The following is a 25,380-nucleotide window of genomic DNA, read 5'->3' as shown; positions in this document are numbered from 1 at the left end:
TTGTGCCAGCAATTAACATGGCTCGTGAATTCTCCCGGTGCTTAGAGATTGATTTATTCCCATTCGTTAGGCCTTTCTTCTTCACTACTGTGAAGTGCCATTGTTTGTTTACTTTTGTGGTTTGTTTGGGGTTTTAAAAATTATTTTATTTTATTTTTTCTAATATTTACAGGCTGTTTCTTAGTTAGGAGTTTTTGGCTTTTTTTTTTGCCCCCTCTTGATGTTCTTGTGACCAGAACTTAGTGACATTTGTAACCAAGTGTATTTGAATCTGTAATAAAAGACAGGGTTGTGCCTAAATGGTTTTGTTGGAGAGGGCAAAAGGTGAGTAGATTGGAATTGGAACTGGGCTACAGATGGAACAGAATTATGTATTGAGAGGAATATTTGCATATGATGTTGAAGTTAAAATATACTGCATGTGTAATTCTGTGATTAGAAGAGTAAACCTTACTAGTTGGTTAACTTGGATGGTAAGGTGAGAAGCAATTTTGAAGATGAAGTTGGAAGATAATTCTTACTAATTTTTCTGTGAAATGTATGTTAATTTTGACATTGAAAACTATTTTTCACATAACCTGATGGAGGATGAGCTGTGACACAGGAAAGAGCACTTCAGCGATAGTTTATATGGAAACAAGGAGTGATGTTGTGAAGTTATAAAAATGGGTGCCTAGTGAAGGTTTTTTGAGTTGGTTTCGGTTTTTTAAATGCATGCAGTAAATACTTGAGCATCATTTTTTTTTTTTTTTTTGTTTTTTATTTCATTGAGTTTACTGCTCTGTTAACATTTTTTCTGATACCAAGAACACAAACCAAACTTACTGGCCAGAAGCATGGAAGTAGGAAGGAGATTAAGGAAAAATGTCCAGTATGGTGTATGTGGCAGTATTAAGAAATAACAAATCTTTTAATAGCTGAAAAACTTGAGTTTTAAGAAGAGATGTGATGAATGCATTCTACCTTATTTGAAAGCATTTTAAACATAGACCAGCAGAGGAACTGGGTTCTAGGAAACACTTCATATATTTCAAAATTCTCTATACTGTATAAAATCCCGTACAAAATGCTTTACATTAATACATATTGTAAATTCGGATATTTACCTATTCTTTGGAACTAAGAGCACAATTTTACCTACAAGAAAACATTTAGACTAGCCTTGTTTAACGTTAAATTTACAGTAGTTTTCTGCTCAAGTCTTGTCCTATTTCTAATGAAATCTGTTGTGTTGGACTGTAGTGACACCTGAATCCTTACGTGCAGACTGATACTGAGGTTCCACTTGTGTCTGCACTGAACCAGCATGTGGCTTGCTTTATTACCTTTAGTCAGGTTTTTGTGGGGAAGGGTTTAAGATTTTGGCCACACAAGAGTAAAGTTTCATTTTCTTTTAGAATGACTGAATCTTGTATGATGTTCTGTCAGTCTTAATTCATTGAGCTTAGTGAGTGTCTTCTTGCTGTATGTTTCCCCAAAAGGCGACAACCGTGCACGGTGGCTGAAGTTTTCCAGTTTTGTTGGGTGCTGTTTGTTCATGCAAAAGGTAAGAGATTTGAGAGGGATGAAATGCTGTGAAGCTGTTTTTGTTAGTCATTATGTTATATCAGTCCATGAACACTGAATTCAGAAATGCCTTTGGAGAAGGGGCCTTCTCAGAACAGCCTGAAGGAATGTGTTCTATCTTAGTTTCCCCGGCTGTATGTTTTGCCACACTTTTGAAGGTAAGCTGTATATCCAAACAATTTGGTAGCTTTACTGTGGAATATTTTTGCAAAGTTTCCAGTATTGTGGAGATCTATGCTGTAATTCTAAGGGGGAAAAGTAGTTTAGAATATTTAAATGTTGTTGTAAATAACGTAAGGTGTGTATGCATGTTTGCTAGGAACAAAGAATATTTAAGTTCCTCCTAAGTTTCCAGCAACACTGAAAATATTGAATGATTTTTTTCCTACAATCTAGTAAAAATTTATCATGAAACTGTAGGTGTGAATACTTTCAAGCTAGTATCGCAGATAGCATTCTAATTCTTTTGGTAGCCTTTTTACCCTCCTGCCTTTTTAAAAAATGAGCACACAGCAACTATATCAGATAACCATAGGCCTTACTAAATAGGTCTGCATATGCCTGCCTGGCAAGGGTGATTTTTCTCTTGCGTTTAGGACGTAGCAGTATATATACATATATATAAACAACTTCCAGTACCTCAAGGGGGCCTACAAGAAAAATGGGGAGAGGCTGTTCAGTAGGGCCTGTTGCGATAGGACAAGGAATAATGGTTTTAAAATAGAGGGCGGTAGATTTAGATTGGAAATTAGGAAAAAATTTTTTACAATGAGGGTTGTAGAACACTGGCACAGGTTGCCCAGAGAGGTGGTGGATGCCCCATCCCTGGAAACGTTCAAGGCCAGGTTGGCCGGGGCTCTGAGCAACCTGATCTGGCTGGAGATGTCCCTGCTCCTGGCAGGGGGGTTGGACTGGATGACCTTGGAAGGTCCCTTCCAACTCTAACCATTCTATAATTCTCTATGATTCTATGATTCTAACTGACTCTGGGAATATAAACAACTGTTCCCTTTGGAACACGCAAAGGGATCCTCTGTTAATATGATTCTGTAGAAATAATGCAATGAACAGACAAAATATTGTGATGTATATATAACTTTATCGTAAGAGCAGTCTTAAAGCTAATAAGTATAGTAGAGGATTTCAGCAGTTTTTCTTGATAATGACTGATGGGGAAAAAAGCCACAGAAAGGAACAGGATTAAATCCTTATTTTTGTCTTAAGTTGTTCAGTTGTATTGCACACATTAGAGTCTAAAGTCTTTCTTCATCAAACCTGAGTCTTAGAGTTTATGCATACCTAGGGCTTTAGTCAGGTACTGCTTGGATGAGGGTTCACTGGGAATTCTGTATAAGTAAGATAGTGTTTTGAGGAAAATAAAGACCAGATTTATGTTCCTCACTGAAGGAATATCTTTGTAGATTCAGCTCCATTAATAATTTCCAGAGGCTTTGTATATTTTTTCATAAGAGAACTCCTAGCAGAAGAAAACTAATAGTTTAATTTCTACAAGGAAAGATATAAAAGGAATTTTGTTTTTATTTTGTGGTGTGTGGTGGGTATTTTAAGTGGGTTTTTGTTTGGGTTTTGTTTTTGTTTTTGTTTTTTTTCAGTTTAAGAGTAAAGCAGTGTTAAGATTCCTAGAGTGTGCTGTGATTGCCTTAATTGACTGCTTTTGAGGATAGGACAGAGTAGGCTGTCACAATATTGAATTATCCGGCACTAATTTTTTTCACTACGGATTAGCCTTTCTTTCTACACTGTACCACATTGCAGAGGGTTGCCAGCAGCCCCCTGTAGGAGGAGGTACTGGCAATATTGCTTGGTCCTCACATCGCATCTCTGTACAAAGATCCAGAAGGGGGTGGTGTTGCAGTACTGAACACCGCGTCTTATGTAGAAGGTGCCTTTTTGCAACAGGCTGCAAATTCCACTTTACTGAGGAAGAGAAATCTTTCCTCAACAAGTATGTTGCTTGCAGCCCTGAAACAGAGTATGATTTTCATCTTTTTTTTTTTCCTTTGTTTTTCAGCCCAGAATGGCTCTCTCAAGTAGTATGAAATACCTATTCATATTCCACTAAGTCCAGAAGAGAGTTAGTACTGTACTTTATTTCCAGTCAGTCAGGACTTTTCTTCTTTAGCACAGTTAGGCAGCTGAAGAGAGTAAGTAGGTCAGTCTGAAAAATCAGATTTTTCTTTTTCCTTCTTTAAAATCCTCACTTCTACAGGTAAATTGGACCGTTGACAAGGTGCAAAGGGACATTACGAGTCTTCCTATTGCAAAATTACTGGTTAATATGCTTGAGTAACTACATCATCAATTAACTACATGTTAATTGGCGAGCAGTTTCAGACATGCAAATTTATTTTGTAGAGAATACCATGCTGATAACATAGCCAATTGGGTTTTAGAAGAAAAAGGAAAATTTACAGTCATTGTAAACTGTAATATTATTAAGTGACTAGCAGTAGATTTATTAAAGTGTAGCAGCACAAAAAAGTAAACTAAATATTGCCCATGTAAGGCATTAAATATTGATGTGGAGTTTTGTTCGCTGTTTGGAGGGGTGGCAGTAATCCTTATCATGGCAACCACACATCGGTGGCAAGTTGAGGCTTGTCTCTGTGATATTTCTGTGAGCCCGAGGATCATTGCGTTCAGTTTCACAAACGCAGAAAGTACAGATCTTGTTCATACCTTTGGTACACGCTGCAAAGTAAGATAGCAACTTTGTTTATCCGTACTGCAGTTCTTGCGTACTATTTGTAAGATTTTATCTTTGAGCTCTCTATCTTGACATTTTTTTCCTTTCTTTAAAATGGAAATGAAAAAAAAAAACCTCTGCTGTACTGAGATAACTGTTTTTATTATTTGATAGTGGGTTGTGAAAGGGAGTAGTAAGCTATTGTTTGAAATGTCATTGACAACTCATTTCTATGAGACTGATATTGTAAAATTCAATTTATTTTTTCACTCTGCTGACAGTAACGATTGCCATGCTAGACTTGATGTTTATGAAAGTGAACTTATGTTATGAGAGTTACATCTTTAAGATTTTCCTTGATTCATTTTGCTATTGTATTTAGGACTTTCATTGTTTTGCTGTGAACCTTTAATGATTTGTAAATACCGGATAAATGTGTACAGTTAATACAAATTTCATGTAGGCTTCATTATTTACAATAGCTACTGTTACCTACATTGAAGTTGATTTTATTTTAACAAGCATGGAATCAGAAAATTGAATATAAATTTGAACAAAGTGGTATGTTACTGGTAGAAAAGTAACAGCATAATTTAGAAAAGTTTTGATGTGCTCTAAGTGAGTTTATTACTATATGATAGATTTCTTTGAGGAGTTAAACCTGTTCTTAGCTCAGCTAAGTGGTTTGGAGCTCGCCTATAAAATATATAAATTCATAGAATTGTGACTTATGGTATTAGTTAATGGTATAGTTTATTTTACAAGACTGTTTTTAGCTATGGCCGTTTCTCTAAAGGAACATCATAAATCTAAATGAGTTTGGTAAAGAGTAATGAATCTAAATACAGTCATTGTGAAATGTGATAAAAGAGTGAAGAGGTTACAAGGATTCATTTCTATGGGAAGCAGAGAAATACATATATATATATATATATAAAATACAGGTATATTAAATGAAGCTACATTGTAAACCAGATCAGATACACACATTTTAACTTGTTTGTAAAGCACAAGAGAAATTAAGTTACATTTATTACTGTTTGTAATGAGCATGCCCCCAACAAAATTTTCATAAAGAAAAAATTGTTAGAGAAATAATCTCGTGACTTTGAGTTGCATATAGATTCATTCTGGAGAATGGGGGGAGTTGAAGAAGTTCTTTGCAACACTACAGCAATGCAAAATTGGGGAAAAGGAAAGTCTTGGTCAGAACTTGTTCTTCCCCCTTTTACGCCTTTAGAACAAGATTCTGCTTCAGGCAGATGGAGTAAGAATCTGCTGAAGGACGTAACGCTGCCAGTCAGCAGGGCTTTTGTTGCCAGAGTTATGGTAACAAATTTTTCTCCCTTGAGGCAGTTTGCGTTACACAGTTCATGCTGTGTGAAGTTATTTATGCACGGATTAATCACATTACTGTGAATGAGGGACTCTGCAATATCAAGTTTATCAACATTTTGGTGAGGTTTGTTTTCAAAACAGCACAATGTGTTTGAGTTCCTACGCAATTGCTGCTGTTCCTGAAACCGTGTTTTACTATTATATTTGCTATATTTTATTAAGTGTGTGTCTATTTTACTACCTGTTGCCATCCAGATATTTATAGCCACTAAAGTCTGTTTCCAAGGCTCCATTATTAATTGTAATACAAATGTCAACAGTTTCTTCGTTAAAATAATTTAAAGTCGATGCTAATTTTAATTAATCTCTTATGTCTTTCTAATATTGTAGGTAATTTTCCTATGATCAGTGATGACTTGGTCAATTCCTACCATCTCTTGTTATGTGCTTTGGATCTGGTGTATGGAAATGCTCTCCAGTGTCCTAACCGTAAAGAACTTCTGAATCCTAACTTTAAAGGTATGTTGAAAAAACTATCTATCTTGATCCAAAGCATGCAAGAACTTCTAAAGCTATTGAAATTAGTGTGAATCTATGTGGCAGAGAATAAATTGAATAATATTGGTTTGAAATATGTGGGAATTAATATTTTCTATATCTAGCTACATAGTTAGATTTCTATTTATGTAGTGTGTAATAACAGACTATTGAATTTTGCCTGTAATATAGCAAGTCAAGAATTTAATTTACTATGGAAATACCATTGAAGGAAGTTCCAAAGTAAAAATTTCAGTTACTGACTTTTTAATGTCAGAGAAAGACAACATAATGACACAGACATTATTGGGTACAGTCAGACTGGAGAGCTCCTGGGACGCAGCAGTTTGGAAAGATCCAGTGCTCAAGTCTGAGAGTGGCAACGTGATTGTTTTTCTCTCATTTCTGGGTTGTTGCCGTTCTCTTTCTGAGGAGAATGGAAATGTAGTTTGACTTGGTAACCACAAATGCAATTGAATAGTGGGAAGTTTCCAGTGAATTTCTGGTGTAATTCTTTCCAGACTTCATTTTCAGTGCTGTACAGTATTCGCATTTACTTTGTGGTGGTTCAGATGTGCACCAGGACCATTATCTCAAATTTATTTGAATAAATTTTATTGTTCAGAAATGTTTGATTTGTTTTCTGTTAGAACTCATTTTTAGATTTTTATTTCTAAATATCTAATGTTTTAAGATCTCTGACTCAAAATTGAGTTTTGATAACATTATCAAATGTAACGGACATTGTATAATTACTTTACCATTTTAATTTCCCAGTAACTAGACTACACAGCATAGATTTTAAGTTTCATAAGAAGACAGGATATGGATTTGCAAAATGAAATAATATAGTATCCTTAATTGTAGGTCTACCTGAAGACTTTCATAGTAAGGATTATAAAGTATCATCTGATCCTCCCTGCATCATTGAAAAACTCTGTTCACTACATTACGGATTAGTTTTAGAAGCAAAAGGCATAAAGGAACATTTTTGGAAGCCATATATTCGGAAACTTTTTGACAAAAAGGTTGGTCAATAAATTTGTAAAGTAGAAAAATTTGTTTACTTGTTATCTTCAAAACCATTTGGAGAACTGAAATGCCTTTGTTCTTAACTTTGTTTTTAACTGTCTTACAGCTTTTAAAAGGAAAAGATGAAAATCTGACTGGATTTCTAGATCCTGGGAACTTTGGAGATAGCTTGTGAGTTCCTGAGTTCATAGTTTGATCTGCATTAGTATCCCTCTGCATCGTAACACAATTGCACTTGAGCTATTATCTGTATCTTAACAGAAACGCCAGCTAGTTGACTTGTGTATTTATTAATGTTTATATATTACATTGCATTTCAGTTCCTTTTCTTTGAAATAGCACAGTCTTAGGCATATTTGAAAGAGGAATGATTCTTCAGGATGGTGTTACTTAATCTCTACTTTTATTTTTATGTTTCTGTTTCCTCTAATTTTTTTTTTTTTTTTTTGTATATAGCTTAAAATGTTAGTATGAAAAAGATGTGGGAGCACACTGAATGAGTGGGAAGTGGGAGAGAAAAATCAGGTTTGGTGGTATTTTTATAAACCTAGAGATGCGTATGAGTAAGGACTTACTTTGTTTTAAATAGTAGGAAAATGGTAAGCGTAGCTTATGATGATGCGATGCTGCATAAGTTTTGAGGAGTTTCCAGCCAAATGTGAGTTCTTAGTAATCTATTGTTCCTCCTGCAGCTGTACTAAATAGCAAGCCATCAGAGATAATGGAAAAATAATGTCCTTGCTGCCGTCATGTTTTAAGATACTGTAGATTTTAAAGGAGCTCCAATGCTTAAGTCAGGGTTAAAAGAAGTTCTGAAGTAGATTTGCAAGAGGCCAGAACTGTGTTCTTTCAGTGAGGTGGACAAAGCACTGTCTAAATAAAGGGTGTTTTATATCTGTCTTTTCCTTTCTGTTGTAGCAAAGCCATCACCAAGGCCTACGAGGAGTACGTTTTGTCAGTAGGAAATCTCGATGAGCGAATATTTCTAGGGGAGGATGCAGATGAAGAAATTGGAACCCTGACGAGGTGCTTAAATACAACTTCAGGAATGGAAACAGCTGAGCGAGTACAAGTGAAGCATAATTTGCAGCAGCACTTTGACAGAGTGAGTATGACATGGTCTGTGTTGTCGTCTTATATGGAGAATGAGTTGAATTAGTCTGTCTGATAAAGAGAAGCAGCTACTAATATATGACCATCTCTATTGTTTAAGGTGCTCTGGGAATGTACACAGCATAACTGAGTTAGATTTTGTAATTGATTAGATATATTGTTTGTTTTTGGAGGTTTTGAACAGAATTTTTCCATGTATTTGGGTTTCCTTTGATTAAATCCAGTACAGAGTAGGTAAATCATCTGGCAGGTGCTGAACTGTCCTGCAACTGTTGGGACCCTCTGGACCTTTCTGTCCAGCTTCCCCTTCCCTCTCCTCTTTGTCCCATATGCAGTTTTTTGTTAAACATATGCAAAGCTGCTCTATGCAGGGTTTTTGGTTTTTTTTGTTTCATTTTAACAGATGTGTTAATATTACATGTTTTAGTTAAATCACTAGGGAATGGTTTTCACCTTGCTTGCATGATACATAGATATGTCTTTATATATGACTAATAAAATAGTATAGAATGTCGTCTATACGATGAGAGGATAAAGAACACTGCGTGTTTCAGAACAATGGAGTGAAGACCTAGAAAATTATCAAGGCCTTTGTGTGACTAGAGTAGCTTTTTAAAACAGACGCTGGCTTTGAATGCAGACGTATATACCTGTGATTATACAATATCAAAATGTTCTTGAAGGTGGAAAAGATGTCTTAAAGGAGGCAAATAAAGCAGAATATAAGCTGTGTTAGCACAATTAGATTACAGAGAGCAAAAGGGTAGAACAGTCTAGATCACTGAAATAGGTATGTGTTTAATGGCTTTCAACATTCTGGAGAGAAAAGATCAGAATAACCTTGTTTGCATAATCAGTGCAAGTAGTTAATGCTTCGCTTCTGATCTTTTAAAGAAATAACCAACTGCTGAGTTTTGCTGGTATAGGCCTGGGTGTGTAACTCGTGTGGGTTTCTGTAGCGATGTAACAGCGTGACCTGTAGGACAGCAGCCTGCAGCTGCGATGCTGGTGGTGTCACGTGCTCCGGGGAGTCCAAGGCAGGGCTGGAGGATCCGCCCTTTCTGGGTAGGGTATGGAGACAGAAATAAAGCACTTGGGAGTGTGTGGGGAAATGGGGAGGAGAACTGGGGGCTAGACTTCATGGTGAAAAGACTGCAAAATGTAAGGTGTTCATTAAAATAAGGAAAACATTTATTGGTTAAGTAATTGTCTGGTTAGATAATTACATGATGCATTGGTTTTGCTGTACCCTAATTGAAGGAACATCCTTGATGGTAAATTATTTTGATGTTATGACTTGATCTGATGCAACATGGACCAGTTGGAGAGGGTCCAGAGGAGGCCATGAGGATGATCAGAGGGCTGGAGCAGCTCTGCTGTGAGGCCAGGCTGGGAGAGCTGGGGCTGTTCAGCCTGGAGAAGAGGAGGCTCCGGGGAGAGCTGAGAGCGGCCTCCCAGTGCCCAAAGGGGGCTGCAGGAAAGGTGGGGAGAGGCTGTTCAGCAGGGCCTGGTGTGACAGGACGAGGGGTAATGGTTTTAAAATAGAGGGAGGTAGATTTAGATTGGATATTAGGAAAAAATTTTTACAATGCGAGTTATAGAACACTGGAACTGGTTGCCCAGAGGGGTGGTTGATGCCCCATCCCTGGAAACGTTCAAGGCCAGGCTGGACGGGGCTCAGAGCAACCTGATCTGGTTGGAGATGTCCCTGCTCCTGGCAGGGGGGTTGGACTAGATGACCTTTGAAGGTCCCTTCCAACCCAAACCATTCTATGATTCTATGAAATGAATTAAAATGCTAACTGTTACATTCAGGAGGACTTTTCATGTAAGAGTTAAACCTGCTGCGAGGGAACTCTGCCTCAGTGCACTTTTCCTATGAGCTACAGCCGCCTTTGGTACTCAAGGGATAGGAGAGGACTGCCGAGGTTTTGGTTTTTTTTTTTTTTTTAGATTGGCCTAATTGTTTCAGACTTCACTCCCCATATCTGCATTTCAGCGTAAGGTCGCATCCTCTCTGTGTATCCGTTTATACTGTACTGTTTGATCCAGCCATCCCAGTGGCACAGATAAACCTGTCATTGCTGGCTATTAGCTAGACATGAACTAGTTTGGGCTGTTTGATCCCTAGTCGCTCTTTCCAGACATATATCATAACACAGGGTAAGGATTCTACAGATTGACACTTCTAGGTTATGACCTGTATCTAAGTTTTATAATAATGCACAGTTACATGATTATTTTTTGTCTTCTTAGTCCAAATCACTTAGGATTACAACCCCACTTACGGGCCGCAAGTATATTAAAGAGAGCAACCCATATGTGACACCTGTTTCCATAGCAACATACAGTTTGAGCCGCCTTCATACCATGCTGGCAGGACTGAAAAATGCCCCCAGTGAAAATCTGGAGCAAATACTCAGGTAAGTTTGATGTTTAGCGAACCAAATAATTCCATTTTTAAAAATAGTTTTAATAAGAAATGTTAATGCCAAACAGTGTAATTTGAAATGTGAATCAATCTTGAAAGGTGCTGGAGTAAAACAGGCCCCAGAGAGACATTTAAATTTCAAAAGACTTTGTTCTCTTTATTTAGACACCTTTGTCCTTAAGGGATTGATGGCTGCAAGAACGCACAGTGTTTACAACCCAACGCTTCTGAGCTTCTCTAACAGTGAAGTGCTAATACAAAATTTTCAAGACTTTTCTTCTTCCTACTTAGCAAATCTCGCTACCTTGCAAATCACTCCGTACTGCAGAAGATGCAAAATAAAATTTATTCTCCTTTAGGTAAACTGTTGCCTGAGGTGCAATGTATTTTTAAAACAATTTTTATATCAGATGGAAAATGCTGTTTATCCCTGACCATGAGAAGATGCGCACATTCAGAACAATATATACAATAATATACTGTGGACATTTTACAGTACGTATAGAGTTAGGCACATATGGGTGTGTTTATAGTTCATGCTGTAATCATATGATAAAAATAACTGTAGAATTTTATTTTTTCTTAGTAGGAATAGTATGTTGAAAACATTTGTTTTTAATTTTCAGGGCATGTTCCAGAGATCCTTCTCAGTCTATTGCAAACAGAGTAAAAGAAATGTATGAAGTATACTGCCAGAGCGTGCAGTCTGAAGGAGAATTCAGTAATTTTTCCAAAGGTGGGAAACATTTTACTTATACAGATAAATGCGTTTACAGGCATTCTAATTCTTATCTCTTGTAAGTAACTTAAAGGTTATGCTTTACCATAATAGAATCTCTTCTATTTTGTTCCTTCCTGGTATTTTGAAGGCATGGCAAATTTCAACCCTGCATACAATTTTATAATCAGCCTTAGCTTAAATCACTGGAATTTGATGGTACTTTCAGATCTACAGAATCAACTGAAAAGCCCTCTTAAGGGTGCCACTTTTCTCTCAATTACAAGAACAGCAACGGCATGGATTTCTGTTACAGTAATGCAAAATCTGCCTAACTGTAGTCTTTGAAAGGCCCACAGCAATTTTGGCTTGCATACAAGGATGAGTATTATCAAAATCCTGCCAGTATAAACACAAACTATTATTTGCAAACTTGTCAAGATTTGTGAAGTGTGTGAAGATGGACTGAAAATGAGAAAGATGCTCTTGACCTTCTTGTTTCTTAAGAGGGCCTTCTTTCCTTTGTGTTTGTTCTTGTCAACACAGTTGTTGCAGTGTGCGAGCTGGATCCATATAGATACATTTTTCAGTGTATTTTCTGAAATTTAAACACGTATATTCTAGCAATGTTTGTTTAGGATTGTTATTACATATGGTGTTTTCATCAAAATCGGAGTTCAGTAATAAGTTTTTCTGGTCTGCATTCACAAGTCAGTGCAGCACAGGTGAGGGATTCCTAAGCTAACTTTAAATCAGCTGATTAAGTCCTGAAAGTATTGTACCCACAGCAGCACAAAAATCCACAGAAGCATAATAAACCGTTGTATCTCTATAGCTTAAGATAAAAAATGTACTACTTTTATTGCATTTCACACTATTGTTTCTATTTAAATTCCTGCAGATGTTGCCAGTAAGCATTTTCGGCGTGCTGAGGTGCTGTACTACAAGGTCTTGGAGTCAGTCATTGAGCAAGAGAGGAGGAGACTGGGAGATGCTGACTTATCTGTAAGGAAAACTCATCAAATCATACCTCGTTTTTTAAAGTTAGGCCGACAATAGACGTCAAACAGTTGTAGAACAGAATAGACAGCTGATTAAAATGAGGGTGTATCTCTGAAAAATAGCCTGTAAGTACACCTGAGTGGAAGAAAAACTACAGGAAATCATTTGTGTTTGGAAACACAAACGTGTGTGAAACTTTTAATGAGTAAAGACAGCTCCTTTTGGATTCTGTCTCTTACAAGTAAGATCTCTTTTTGTAAGCTTGATAATCTTGCTGTTGAGGCAGAATAGAAAGCATTTTACTGTTCTATAGTTACACTGTGAATTGAGTATTAAAATCTGCAACTCTCTTGCAGGCTATACTGGAGCAAGATGTGTTTCATAGATCTCTGCTGGCATGTTGCCTGGAGATAATTACCTTTACATACAAGCCACCTGGAAACTTCCCCTTCATTACTGAAATATTTGACATTCCTGTTTATCATTTTTATAAGGTAAAGTCTGTGATAGCTAAAAATGCTTATCACGTCATGAGTACTCTGTTGACTTATATTACGTAATCACCTTACCAAGATGTTAACTTGCACATTAACCCTTCATTCTCTGCTTTGTCCCTTTTTGTATTGAAACAGTGTCTGGGGTGTGTCTCGGGCATTTAAAAATCAAAACAGTGCTAGCAGTTTAACACAGGAGCAGTACCCAAGTATCCATCTAGTAACTAAGGGATTATCATTTTATCATTTTGCAGCTGTTCTGCAACAGTGCTGGGCATGTTTGTGTGTTTAGAAAGATACAAATATCTGTCTTCTGAAAAAACTGCAAGACAGCTTATGATTGAGTCATAGAAGTGCAGCCTTAATATTTCTAACAGTCTCTTCTTCCTTGAAAATCAGGAATTAGATCTTTCTGTAAGGAGACATATCCAAAACAACTACATTATGTTGATCATAATTATCCACCTTACAGGTAATTGAAGTTTTCATCAGAGCAGAGGATGGCCTTTGTCGGGAAGTAGTAAAACACCTTAATCACATTGAAGAACAGATCTTGGAAAGTATGGCATGGAAGCAGGAATCCATCTTGTGGGACAGAATCAGAGACAATGAAAACAAAGTTCCTAGTTGTGAAGAGGTGAGTGCTTCTTGATCTGTTTTACATAGTTTTCCTCATCAGGCAGGACGGTAGAGAGTGGACGTTACACCCCGAAGGAGAGGCTTTACATGTCAAATTTCAGTTCTACTCTACAAGCTAGTCGGTGCAGAGAAAACGGTAAACCTAGTGTGCTCATGGACGTCTCTAGGGAGACACAACCCCAGCGGAGACGTGCAGCTGAGATGATTCACACCCAGTATTTGCATAGCGTAGCAAACAATGAACAAAACAGACAAGCAGGGAAGGTTTTGACCAGTCACTTACACTTGAAAAGATCACCAGACAAAAGGAAATATGGTAAAAAGTACAGACTTTTAATTGTTGTCACAGAAAGATTATTACAGTAATTATCTTCTGGAGTAGTACAATCACTGCAGTGTTTTAGTTAGGCTTATGGTAAGTTTCAGGGTTCTTGTTTTTTCCATATGTTTTTGCTTTTCAAAATTTGCAGTGGAGAAGCTTTTAGAAAGTTGTTGTGCAGTCAATCTGTGCTACAGCCACTCTAATAAAAGTATAACTTTTAGGTAATGCCACCTCAGTATTTTGAGAGATCTGCTGGGAGCAGTGTTGTAGGTTCACCATTGACACCAAGACGAATAAACGAGGTTCGTGCTGAAACTGGAGGACTAGGAAAAGGTGAGACTTCTTTGAGGGTAACGCACTTACACTTCTTAGATCATGGCTTTAATTTTTAAATCAACGTTGTGTACAGCAAGGAAGCTGCTTTAATGTCGATGTACGGTTCATTGCAAACACACTTGACAATGGTATTTCTGTTGTGACGCACATAGTCAGCTGCTGCAGACTGACACGTTCATTATTTCTCTGTGAACAAAATGCTGCTTTGATAGGGTGTTTTCAGGAGGAGTTGTATATGATCAGCATGTACGTATGCATACACAGCTGTATGTTAAATAGTATTTATACACGCACACTGTGATTGATACATACTCATTATGTTCTAATCCGTAGTAACTGGACAGTTTGCTTAATTGTTACACACAACAGAAGCTCCTCTGTATATTTAGTTATGTGAAGTCTTAACCTTTTTCTCTGGAAAAAAACCATAATAATTTTCTAAGTCAGTGTATTAAACACAGCATAATTTGAGATTGTCATCTCTAAAAGCCATCTGTAAGCTACAACTGTAGACATGAGGCATTTTTTCAAATGTTTCCTGAAGAGCCTTGCATGACATGTTTTGGTAAAATTACATTTCTTTCAACTATTTTAAGGGATTATGCAACAAGAGGTTTTTGTATATATATTTATTATATATTATGTATATTTATTATAATATATATGTGTGGGTTTTTCAATCCGCAGGCCTTTCATCCTCTCCAACTACCCTGTATGAGAGATACAGTTCTCCCACAGCCAATCCTACAAGGAGAAGACTGTTTGTTGATAACGACAGTGCCTCCGACAGCGGAACTCCAGTACGAGTTTCCCAACAGCCCGTGGTAAATACGGTGCCTGTGCAGAACATGAACCCCGATGCCATGTCCGTAACCCCAGTGCCAGGCCAGACACTGGTTACAGTGGCAACTGCCACCGTCACAGCCAATAATGGGCAAACTGTGACAATACCAGTACAAGGTGAGAGAAGTGCTACTGTGGAGCTTTTCAGGCTTGTTCCCAGCAGAGTATTAGTACGCAGGAAGGGGGAGAGGGGGGAACAGTATGCTAGTGGAGGAAAAAAGACTCAGAATGGGGAAGGACTGTCTGAATAGATGAGCAGAATTTAAAGACAGAACATGTACAGCACAAGGATGTTCTAACTGCCAACATCTGTTCTCTAATAATTATTTCACTAAGCCTGCCTTCCTGAACAAGCACAGGATGAAAGTGGCATTAGATTTAAAAAACTTTGTTCAATTTTGTTATCTTCTTGTCTCCTTCTGATGCAAAGTACAAAGTATTTTGAGGAAACAATTTCATACATAATATACTAAATATGTAGTTAAAAACAACTAATTAAAATACTTAGTGAATTCTTGAAAAAGAAAAAACAAACAACAACAAAACCACAACCAATTGCTCTTATTTCAGATTCTTTTTTTTTTCTTAAATTGCAGGTATTGCCAATGAAAATGGAGGAATAACTTTCTTCCCAGTCCAAGTAAACGTAGGCACCCAGCCTCAGGCTGTCTCTGGTCCCATCCAGCCCCTCAGTGCCCAGACTCTCAGTGGTGCGCTGAACACTCAGATGAGCGGGGCCACGCTGCAGTTGCCAGGCCAGGTAACCGTTCAGCAGATCTCTCCTGGAGAGCAACGACAGACCCAGCCCTTTCCCACTGCCACGGCCGTCAGGCCTCGGAAGATGGGCTCGCTTGCACTCTTCTTCAGAAAGGTACTTCTCAGTCTAATTTGTGCTTTGAGTTTGTATTTTGGTAAGTGTTCAGAGATTTTTAAAATACGTACATATTAGTAACAGGAGAACGTTCCATTTCAAAGTTAACCTCTAGCCTTTCTCTATTCAGGGACATACCTGAAGAGTAGTTTTCTTATGCAGGCAACTTCTCACTAGTAAAGGAGTAGGCTGCCACCACAAGGTGTGAAGTAGATTATGCACTTGGCCAGCAGGTACTTAAAGGTGTCCATTTTCTTTAAAGCCCTTTAGGAGAAAGAAATTCACCCTTGAGACTTTCTGGTTTATTCAGTGCGGTGGTTTTCTGTAGGCTATGCAGTGCCCTTCCTGCGCTCAGGATAATTCATGTTTTCTTAGCATCAATACCAGTACTGGGAACATCTATGTCCTGTAAGCAAAAAAAGTTAAATTTAGTTGTTATTCTTTTTTTTTTTTTTTGGCTTGTTATTTGCACAAGAGTTCTGCAGGGTGTGCAAGTCTGAACTACCCTTCAGCTGGGTAAGAGAAACAGTGAGCACTGCCGTGGCCCTGAGCACAGTCTCCCTTTCAACAGGTGTATCACTTAGCTAGCATTCGTCTGCGAGACCTCTGTGTCAAACTCGATATATCTGATGAGCTGCGGAAAAAGATCTGGACATGTTTTGAGTATTCCCTGGTGCACTGCCCTGAAATCATGATGGACAGACATCTGGATCAGCTGCTGATGTGTGCCATCTATGTAATGGCAAAGGTAAGATGTGAAGAAAAAAAAAAAAAACCAAACTTCTCTAAGACTTAATATTCCAAAGATTACAATTCCTTAAAAAAAAAAAAAAAACAAAAAAAAAACCCAACCAAACAAAAAAACCCAAAACCAACACACAAGACAACCGCCAAACAAAAAAACAAACAAACCCCACAGAAAAACTATTAGCCTTTTCTGTTCATCTGCTCTCAGGTGACTAAGGAGGACAGATCATTTCAGAACATTATGCGCTGCTACCGGACACAGCCGCAAGCCAAGAGTCACGTAAGTACAGTCACTATTACACAATGCCGTACCCCGTTTATTAAATGCCTTGGTTCTGGTTTGGGAATGGAGCGCTCTTTAAAGTAACATTTAGTACTAAATGAATGCAGTCTATGAGCCGTTCTCCTCAAAAGACAGCAGTCATATCCGAAATCCTGCACTACTGAAAGCTTTTTATGCTAAAATATACCTAAACCAGGAAATATCTTCACTTAAAACCTAAGGAGGCGGTGCCTTTTGGATAACACTCCCCCTAGGAGGCTGTATTTCCCCTGTAGCAAGCAATATGATACCACAGTGACATTCCTAAGAAGCAGACAGATCATGCAGACTATGTAACTGCACAGCTGATGGCCTGCCCTTTGTTTTGCGCCTCTTCCCCGCAGGTGTATCGGAGTGTCCTGATAAAAGGCCGGAGACACCGCTGTCAGTCTGGCAGCAGTGACAGCAGTAGCCAGCAGAACTCACCTACAGAGAAAAGTAAAGAGAGAAACAAAGAAAAAAGTGAGTGCTTCCAGGTGTTTGCTTTTAATTTCATTTCCAGACCAGTGTGCATGAGGTGAGGGTTGTGGTGCCCCACCCCAAACAGTTCCATGTTTGGCAAGCCTGGACACAGTTAAGAATACACGGATAACATTGAGGAGTTGCTCTGACTCAAGCTCAGTGTCACACCCCGTTTGCCAGTCTCAGACCTGTCACCACGCGAGCTTCCCTGAGGAGTTCCCCACGATGGCTGCCCTGACCTCTTGAGTTCAGTCCATACACCAAAGAACATGTCTTTGCAGAATGAGAGGAAACCAGTGCAGGCTTGTGTTCACCGTTACTCTGTTACCGATCACAGTCACGGAGCTACAGCAGTTTCTGGTTCAGCTGAGCAGCAGTAGCTGGTTCTCTTCAGTGATAAGAACAAACCACTCCCCCACAGCATCTGTTTCAGCATAGCTGACATCTCTGAAGGTTCTCTCCTTGACACCTAAGCTGACACGTTTTCCTTGAATTAACTTTTATAAAGGAGAGCAAATAAGTGATGCTGTGTACTCCTACCACCAGTTTCCAAGATATTTAATAGATGACACTGTAAACTGCAGGTACTAATGTTTTCTGTCACAGAGAGGTGGCAGGGAGAGAAGGAAAAAAAATATCTATTTTGCAGCTTCCCACATTAAAGCAGCAGGCAGTAGTACTGAGCCAAATATTTCTACTGCTAGCTGAAAAAGACTGCTGTTCCTTATTTGAAATGGTGCCAGCTGGCACCAGGAAAGAGCCCCTGTTAAGAGCAGAGCACAAATGCCTGAAAAAGGAGTTTCAGCTCTGCCTATAGAGTGATGAAACTCAGCTTATACGGCACCGCTGTGCCCAGCGGTTTGTTGGTCTTTGACAACATCCTGCTTTCTGTGAGGAAAGATGTAAGGGAACAAGATCAGCATCGCAGACCTTAACACCAGGTCCGTGGTTGCTATACTGCCATTAAACATCTGGAACGCAGGTTTTGCGTGCGGCCGGCTGTCTGGGGTGAAAGCGATTGCAGTGCATTAAACAGCGGGGGCCGAATAAAGGCGTGGTTGCTCTCACCCCCACAGCCAGCAGAGACTCCAGCCCCGTGATGCGATCCAGCAGCACCCTGCCCGTGCCGCACCCCAACAGCGCACCCCCGACGCCAACCCGACTGACCGGCGCCAACAGTGACACCGAGGAGGAAGAGCGAGGGGACCTGATACAATTCTACAACAACGTCTACATCGAGCAGATTAAAGAATTTGCTCTGAAGTATACTTCAAATACAGTAAGTTAAATTCTGTGCTTTTCATGAGTAAATAGATTTTTTTTTTACCATACATGCAAAGTACTCTTAGCGAACCTCACTGTAAGCAAATTCAAGGGAATTTTTTTTTTTTAATGATATAATTTTACTTCAAGGACACACTCTGATGCTGAAATTTTAATTATTTTTGATGTCTAGTTGCTGTTTCCTCCTCTCTTCCTGAGAGATACACAGCACTAAGCAATGTCATCTGCTAGCCTCAAATAGGGTTAGAAAAATACTATGATGTGACCAATACTAAATATACATGGTGTGCTGTTAGAGGGAAAAAATTAAGTTCCGTTTAAGGTGACAGACTTACAAAAGGCTTACTGTAGTAACACCTGAGGTCAGATAGCAGCCATTGAGGGATTTTTCCGTTTTCTCTTGAGCAGCTCGATTCTCCTCCGCTCTCGCCCTACCCCTTTGTAAGGATTGGCTCCCCTCGCAGAATACAGCTGTCCCAGAACCACCCGGTGTACATCTCGCCACACAAAAACGAGTCTACTCTCTCTCCTCGAGAGAAAATATTCTATTATTTCAGCAGCAGCCCGTCTAAGGTAAGACTAAAGGGGTTTAGTTTGCTTCTATGAATCCATAATTCCACCTTTTCTTTTTGGTAGCACCACACACCTTCCTGTTTGCACTGTCTCACCTGGCACTCTTCAAGCTGTCAGTTCAGGTATCTCAGAAGCTGTAAAGCAATGAGGTGTCCAAGCCACCTGTGTACTTTTAAAAGCTCCTCCCTGTACCGGTACACAGGAACGGCTCAGGAGGCACAGCTGTGGTACCCTTTGCTTTCAGGGAACAGCTGGGTTACTCGGGACAGAGACTGTTCAAAGAGCAGAACACCGAGTACAATCACACGCTGCTATCTTCCTGCGGGGGAAAACCCTGAGCAAGTGGCTCTTAACATGAGGAGACTTACCAGGCGCATACAGGCTGAATCCTGTCATCTCTGGTCACCAGGAACACAGTAGAAGTCTTCCCTGAGAAGCACCTCCATTCTAGAGAGGAGTGGTTGCATCTGTGGTGTAAGAAAACAGTCGTAACTATGGCTGGCAGGCCCTTCAGCTCTACCTGCGCTGAAACAAGTTTGCTCTAGCACAAGACTCTAGCACACGGTAACTGAGAGACCATGCAGCGATTAGAAGGGTTAGTCCATCACAGAAAGCATTTTGTACGGCACAGATCTCCAGCAATAAAGCAAATGTGATCCCACTGTAATGCAATTAACAAACAGAAGTTCACTTTGTATTCTGGCAACCACAACATTGGGAGATAATTCTATTTTTTTTTTCCCCCCTCCTCTCTCCAGAGGCTAAAAGAAATTAACAGCATGGTTAGAACTGGGGAAACGCCGACAAAGAAGAGAGGCATTCTCTTGGAAGATGGTACCGAAGCACCAGCCAAGCGAATCTGTCAGGAGAATCACACCGCTCTGTTAAGACGACTGCAGGATGTAGCCAATGACAGAGGCTCTCACTGAGTCCAGCGTGCCAGCACAGGTATTCCCACTCCGCTGCGCCAGGCTGCTCAGCGCACCGCACGGACTCGCCAGGCCTTTGCAAGCGGCTCCAGCCCCGCTGTCCCCACCTCACTGCCCTGGACGTGGCCAGCGCTGCCAGACTGTGCCAAGCCTCTGCTCTGCAGGAGGAGAGGCTCCCTGTGCGCCGGGCAGCGAGGACACACTTCAAACCCTGCGACCCCACCTCACCCCACTGTGAAGCTCATCCTAAGGCAAGCGACCCCTCTCCAGGCTCTGGCTTTGGAAAGCAGCTGAAGAGCTCTTTGGTGCTTGCAGAACACATCCCCACACACATTTCTACCTTGCAGCAGGTATTTAAATCCCTTTGCTCTAACCAGCCCGTGCTCGCTGTCTTTATCCGTGCTTTGCCATTTTCATCTCTGGACTAGAAAGTAAGTTACACGTATCAGACATGGAGCACTGCACCAGGATGACTGTATGTCAGCAGTGGCTTGGTTCTTAAATAGCGACCTCCACAAAAATAATGACTTTCACGTAATATTCTAGCAAAGTCGAATTCTGCTTGGAAAAGGAAGTTGGAAATAATCTTTCAGAGCCCTGAAGGAAGCTATCTGAACAGATCCTTCCCCGTTCGGGATGTTTCACGTGCCCCTGGAAACCATCATGTTGTTTTGCCGTAGTGTCTGGGCACCTTGTTGTATAGAGGTAGGTAACTTGGTTTATGCATTGTTTTTAGCTGTGCAATGTTGTGACGTGAACGCACGTTCAAAAGGTGGCACTTTTGATAGGGCTGTGAAGCATCATTTTTAAGGCAGATTAGTTTTGCTGTATATTTGCAATGGCACTTTCTAAATGTGAATATTTTTTTCAGAGGCTGACTTCAGCTCTCTTTCTGTATTGAAGCAATTTGACTTCTGTATTTGTTCTTTGATTGACATCCCATAGCTGCCCTCGTCAGCAAATGGCATTAAGATTTCATTTGAAGTTGATGTATATGCAGTAACAAGTGCAGGAAGCTAGGGACGTTTGCTTTTTCAAGGAATTTTATATGCTTGTAATGTTTCTGCAGATGGCTTTTCCTGAGCGTCAGGAACCGGCCACCTCGCTTTCTCAGCAGATGGACGGTGGTGTCCATCTCTTAAAACATCTGTTTGTAGCTTTTGTTTGTTTTTTAAAGGACAGGGCTTGGGGGGAGGGGTGTTTTGTGGTTTTGTTTTTGTTGGTTTTTTTTTTTTTTTCTAATGGACTAAATCAGGCTGCCTGGGAGAAATCTCTCCCCTACTAACAGGATAAGAAAGTGGTGCATATATTAGAGTTACTACTTGTTCTCTTTTAAAAGAGTTCCAGAAAGCCGGACGTACTGGGAAAGCATTACACACAGCACCCGGTACAGTACGCCAGCGTACTCCTGTTCAGTGAGGTAGCTGGGGACAGGGCTGGCGTTGGTGTAAGATGTAGCACACTGACTCTAGACGTTTTTCTAAGGAAGCGAAAGTTAAGGCTCCATGTTTTCAGTCATTCCTGCTCCTCTAATAACAGGACAATTTAGGACTTAAATCCACTGTAAATTCAACTGAAGTAAAGTAAAAGCATCTTTCATTCTTACCTGCATAATAAAAAAAAGGCTGAAGTCAAGAAATTGTGTAGATGTTTCTGTAAAAAATATTTATGAAATTGTCAGACAATTCTTGTTACTCTGTACAATTTATGTTACTTTGTATGAAAATATTGCAAGTGTATTTTTCAATAAAGAATTTATAAACTCACAATTCTATGTTCTTGTATGAAAAAAAAGCATCATAAGTGTAAACCTAAATTCGTTTTTCAGTTCATTTTTCACTAAGTGTTACACCTGACCTAGGAAAGATGACAGCTACACTCAGGAGAAGAGATTTGATGTCAGTAGTGTTGTTTCTGCACGCATTCACCTACCTTGCTCCTGGAACAGCTGCTTTTACTACACAAATCCCATTACAGAAGATGTAGTCAGTGTTCTCTCCCCTTTCTCAGTCCAAAAAAAAAAAAAAACCACAAACAAAAAAAAAACCAAAACATGATTCAGACTATTCCTTCTAAGCTAAACAAAATTCAGCATTCTTCACATAAATAAAATAATTTTATTTTCAGCCAACTTACTTCTGTTAGCATGGATTTAACTTAGAGCAACTCAGCCTACTCACCAGACCCACAGAGCTCCAAGCTAAACACAACTTACTCCCATAACCATCACTTTTACTGCACCTTCTATCACATCCTTGTCGTTATTACAGCAGATCTTAAACCGTGGTGGTGTCTAAACCCCAGCACCAATCTGATATTAAGAGAGCAGCAGCCCCATCTCTGAACTGATGTTAGGTAACAACGACTGGGATTTGCTCCACATTTAACTCTCAGTCAGCGTGGGGACACAGCTGCTTCTCTACAACGTACAGCAGCAGGAATTGTCCTGTGCCCACCGTGCTGCCGCCGAGATCAAAGAGCAGCCCACGATCAGAAGGGATTAAACTTCTATGCCAGTCCTTCTCCTAAGTGATGGCTTAAGAAATTTGCAAGACAGTGATTGATTACAAGGGCTTCTGAATAATCATAACAATAAATAGAGAGGAGCTGTCACTTTCCAGTGTGGCACTCTGGTTGTGTCTCCCTGCCCACCTGCACACCAGCTGTCACAATGCCAGACCCATCTTCTGCTTCACACAGGAGTCCTTTAACAAAACTTCTCTCATGCTCAATCTGAAGCACTAACATTTCAATTTCAGCCTTCCCAAGAGAAGTTTAAGAGAAATAACAGCAGAAATAAAATTAATATTCACAGCATTTTGGTAGCTACACTCCAGGCCAGTACACTGGTCCTCAAAAAACTTCTCCCACATCCTTTCCTTTAAAAAAAAAAACAAAAAAACAAAAAAACAAAAAAAAAACCAAAAAAAACCCACACCACCAAAAAAAACCCAAAAACCAAAAAAAACAACACTACAAAAAAAAAACAAAAAAAAAAAACAAAAAAACACACCCAACAAAACAAAACCTACAACGATCACCACTCAGCTTTCAGCTCAGTGCCTCCATTTCTGTTTTCTCTGGCAAACTCGGAGCAGGCATTTGCCAATGCCAAGGCCCCTGCAGTTCCCTGTAACCTGCCGGATGTCCGGCATACGCAGGCTGAGGCGGGAGCATTAATGGCACACAGGAGAGAGAGCTGACAGGGATACGTGACACAGAGCCACCTCTTTTTCCTTTGCTCGGGGTTACACAAAGCTAGCTGTTTCACAAGTTTGTTTTTTTTTTTTTTAAACAGGTCTAAAATGATGTTAAAGCCCCCTTCCACCCTGTGTAACCAGTTCGTAGGATTCCTATGCACAAAGTTCACCCAACATATGATATGTAAGAGCACAACGGTATTTACTGCTCTGTTATAGCCTTGCATAAGCAGTTACCGCTCCCAGCACATTGTTTTCCCTCTGTGAGAGCCTTACCACCCCGACTAAGCTGGAGACACCACCGAGCAGGAGGATGATGATCAGCGGGGTCAGAGCAGAGAAGGGAGGCAGGCGCAGCACCTTCAGGGCGTCCCCTGTTGTTCGTAGAGTGTGATCTGGGTCCTCTCTCTCTCCCTCTGCTCTGAGCCGCCGCTGTTTATCCCCTCAGCAGATTCAGTGGCAGAGTACTGACCAGGTGTTGGTGCACACGTGGCCAGCGCACACAGCAAGGCTGCCAAGTACTTGCCGTGCTGGCTAACAGCAGTTCCCGGACAGCAGCACCATCCTGCTCCATAACACCCCTCCCGGCTTCCCTCTCCGAGGCTGCATTCTCACAGCTGTGCGCAGCTTCTAACTTCGCACAGTGACACTGCAATCCCTCACACACCCTGCTGAACCCCATCCCAGAGACTTCCCCAGCAGAACAGAGCTATGGAAAGCAAGCTGCTCACTAACAAAGGCAAGCCTGACTAAAACCATGCGTTTGTGAAAAAGGCTAACGACCAGTGGCACATGGCATGGAGGACAGAGTGCAATCAAACAAATGCTCATTTAGGACTATCAGAAATCTGTTCTCTATAAGACAGATAACAAAAGCCAGAGATGATATGATGGACTTTTTTCTTTTAAATAGCAATCAGCTGCTCAAGAAGCAAAAAAAAGGTAAGAGAAACAAAAGAAACATTTTCCAGGTATTACGCTGGTTGTCAGGCAGCTGTCAGCCACCCCCCACTCCGAGTTTGATTCGAGCACGAGACACCACTGTGGCTGCTGCAGCCCTCCCCTCGCTGTTGTGCCACACATCCACCCCTCTCCACCCCTCTCCATGGGGAAGGTGCCAGCCAGATGTGAGCCCCTTCCTGCACACACAAACACTGCTAACAACACGACCTGCACGGCACAGCAGTAGGGAGGGATCTAAACCAGAGCGAGAGCACAGCTGCGCTCCTGCCCCAGCCCTGCAGAAAGGCCCTTCTCCACGTGCACTGCCTTCCAGCCTGCGCAACCGCAAGCAGAAATAAAAGCAAAACGTGCCCAACAACCTAAGCACACGCGTGAGAACAAAAGGCCCTCAGACAGTTCCCTTCATCAACCTGGTCCATGTGCACAAGCACTCAAGGCCTTTGCTTCTGCCAAGCATTTCAGAAGTACCCGAGGCAGAAAACAACCGACGTCCCACAACACAGCCACAGTTCCAGCCCCGTGCTGCACTGGACCTGCTGTTTCTGGTACAAGAGGACAGAGGCTGAGCAAAGCACCATTTCCCACACTACTGCCTCCCACCCTCCCTCCCTCTCCAAGGAGAAGATCACTCACCCCTTTCCACGAGGGCTGGGCTTGGCCTTCAGTCTCTTCAGCAAAGACCCCAGGGAGAAGCAACCACATCCGTGCTGGGAGATGAAGCCAGGAGCTCTCTGCAGAGCTGCACGGGGTCCACGCAGCTGCACACAGCCTCCTTGGCCCAGGCACCACCAGCAGACACGTAACGCGCCACCTCAGGCAACACACAGCACCTGAGAGCAGGCACTCTCGGCCTCCCAGCCCACAGGATTTCCTTCTCACTGAGGTGGGCCAGACAGCATCTGTGGGTGGCAGTACAGGGAGAGAACTTCATTCTTTGCTTTGAAAGACTTA

General features: G+C 40.6%; 1 protein-coding gene and 1 long non-coding RNA gene across 7 annotated transcripts in view; one reads left to right on the top strand and one right to left on the bottom strand.

The window, feature by feature from the left end:
• The window catches only part of RBL2 (RB transcriptional corepressor like 2), a 25,554-nt gene extending 3,883 nt beyond the window's left edge, over positions 1 to 21,671 (top strand). For 4 of the 6 annotated variants that reach the window (XM_086757768.1, XM_086757772.1, XM_086757773.1 and 1 more), the window contains exons 4-22: positions 1,482 to 1,546; positions 6,002 to 6,130; positions 7,016 to 7,176; positions 7,287 to 7,351; positions 8,099 to 8,285; positions 10,550 to 10,716; positions 11,351 to 11,460; positions 12,344 to 12,447; positions 12,801 to 12,938; positions 13,411 to 13,575; positions 14,121 to 14,232; positions 14,923 to 15,195; positions 15,675 to 15,949; positions 16,521 to 16,697; positions 16,905 to 16,976; positions 17,363 to 17,480; positions 18,557 to 18,759; positions 19,170 to 19,337; positions 20,096 to 21,671. In XM_086757768.1, coding sequence (XP_086613894.1) covers positions 1,482 to 1,546; positions 6,002 to 6,130; positions 7,016 to 7,176; positions 7,287 to 7,351; positions 8,099 to 8,285; positions 10,550 to 10,716; positions 11,351 to 11,460; positions 12,344 to 12,447; positions 12,801 to 12,938; positions 13,411 to 13,575; positions 14,121 to 14,232; positions 14,923 to 15,195; positions 15,675 to 15,949; positions 16,521 to 16,697; positions 16,905 to 16,976; positions 17,363 to 17,480; positions 18,557 to 18,759; positions 19,170 to 19,337; positions 20,096 to 20,266 — 2,860 coding nt within the window. In that variant the 3' untranslated portion in view covers positions 20,267 to 21,671. Of the gene's footprint in view, positions 1 to 1,481; positions 1,547 to 6,001; positions 6,131 to 7,015; positions 7,177 to 7,286; positions 7,352 to 8,098; positions 8,286 to 10,549; positions 10,717 to 11,350; positions 11,461 to 12,343; positions 12,448 to 12,800; positions 12,939 to 13,410; positions 13,576 to 14,120; positions 14,233 to 14,922; positions 15,196 to 15,674; positions 15,950 to 16,520; positions 16,698 to 16,904; positions 16,977 to 17,362; positions 17,481 to 18,556; positions 18,760 to 19,169; positions 19,338 to 19,746; positions 19,868 to 20,095 lie in introns of those variants that run through there. The other 2 variants (XM_086757769.1, XM_086757771.1) reach the window with 2 other exon arrangements.
• LOC147599150 (uncharacterized) lies at positions 16,088 to 25,380 on the bottom strand. The gene is made up of 3 exons (XR_015259968.1): positions 25,063 to 25,380; positions 19,706 to 19,804; positions 16,088 to 16,355 (listed from the first exon to the last, which is right to left on the bottom strand). It is a non-coding gene; the product is annotated as an uncharacterized LOC147599150 (long non-coding RNA).

Source organism: Chlamydotis macqueenii, chromosome 13 (genome assembly GCF_036417535.1).
Source record: "Chlamydotis macqueenii isolate bChlMac1 chromosome 13, bChlMac1.mat, whole genome shotgun sequence".
Classification (NCBI taxonomy): Eukaryota; Metazoa; Chordata; class Aves; order Otidiformes; family Otididae; genus Chlamydotis; species Chlamydotis macqueenii.
This window is presented reverse-complemented; position numbering and strand designations above follow the sequence as displayed.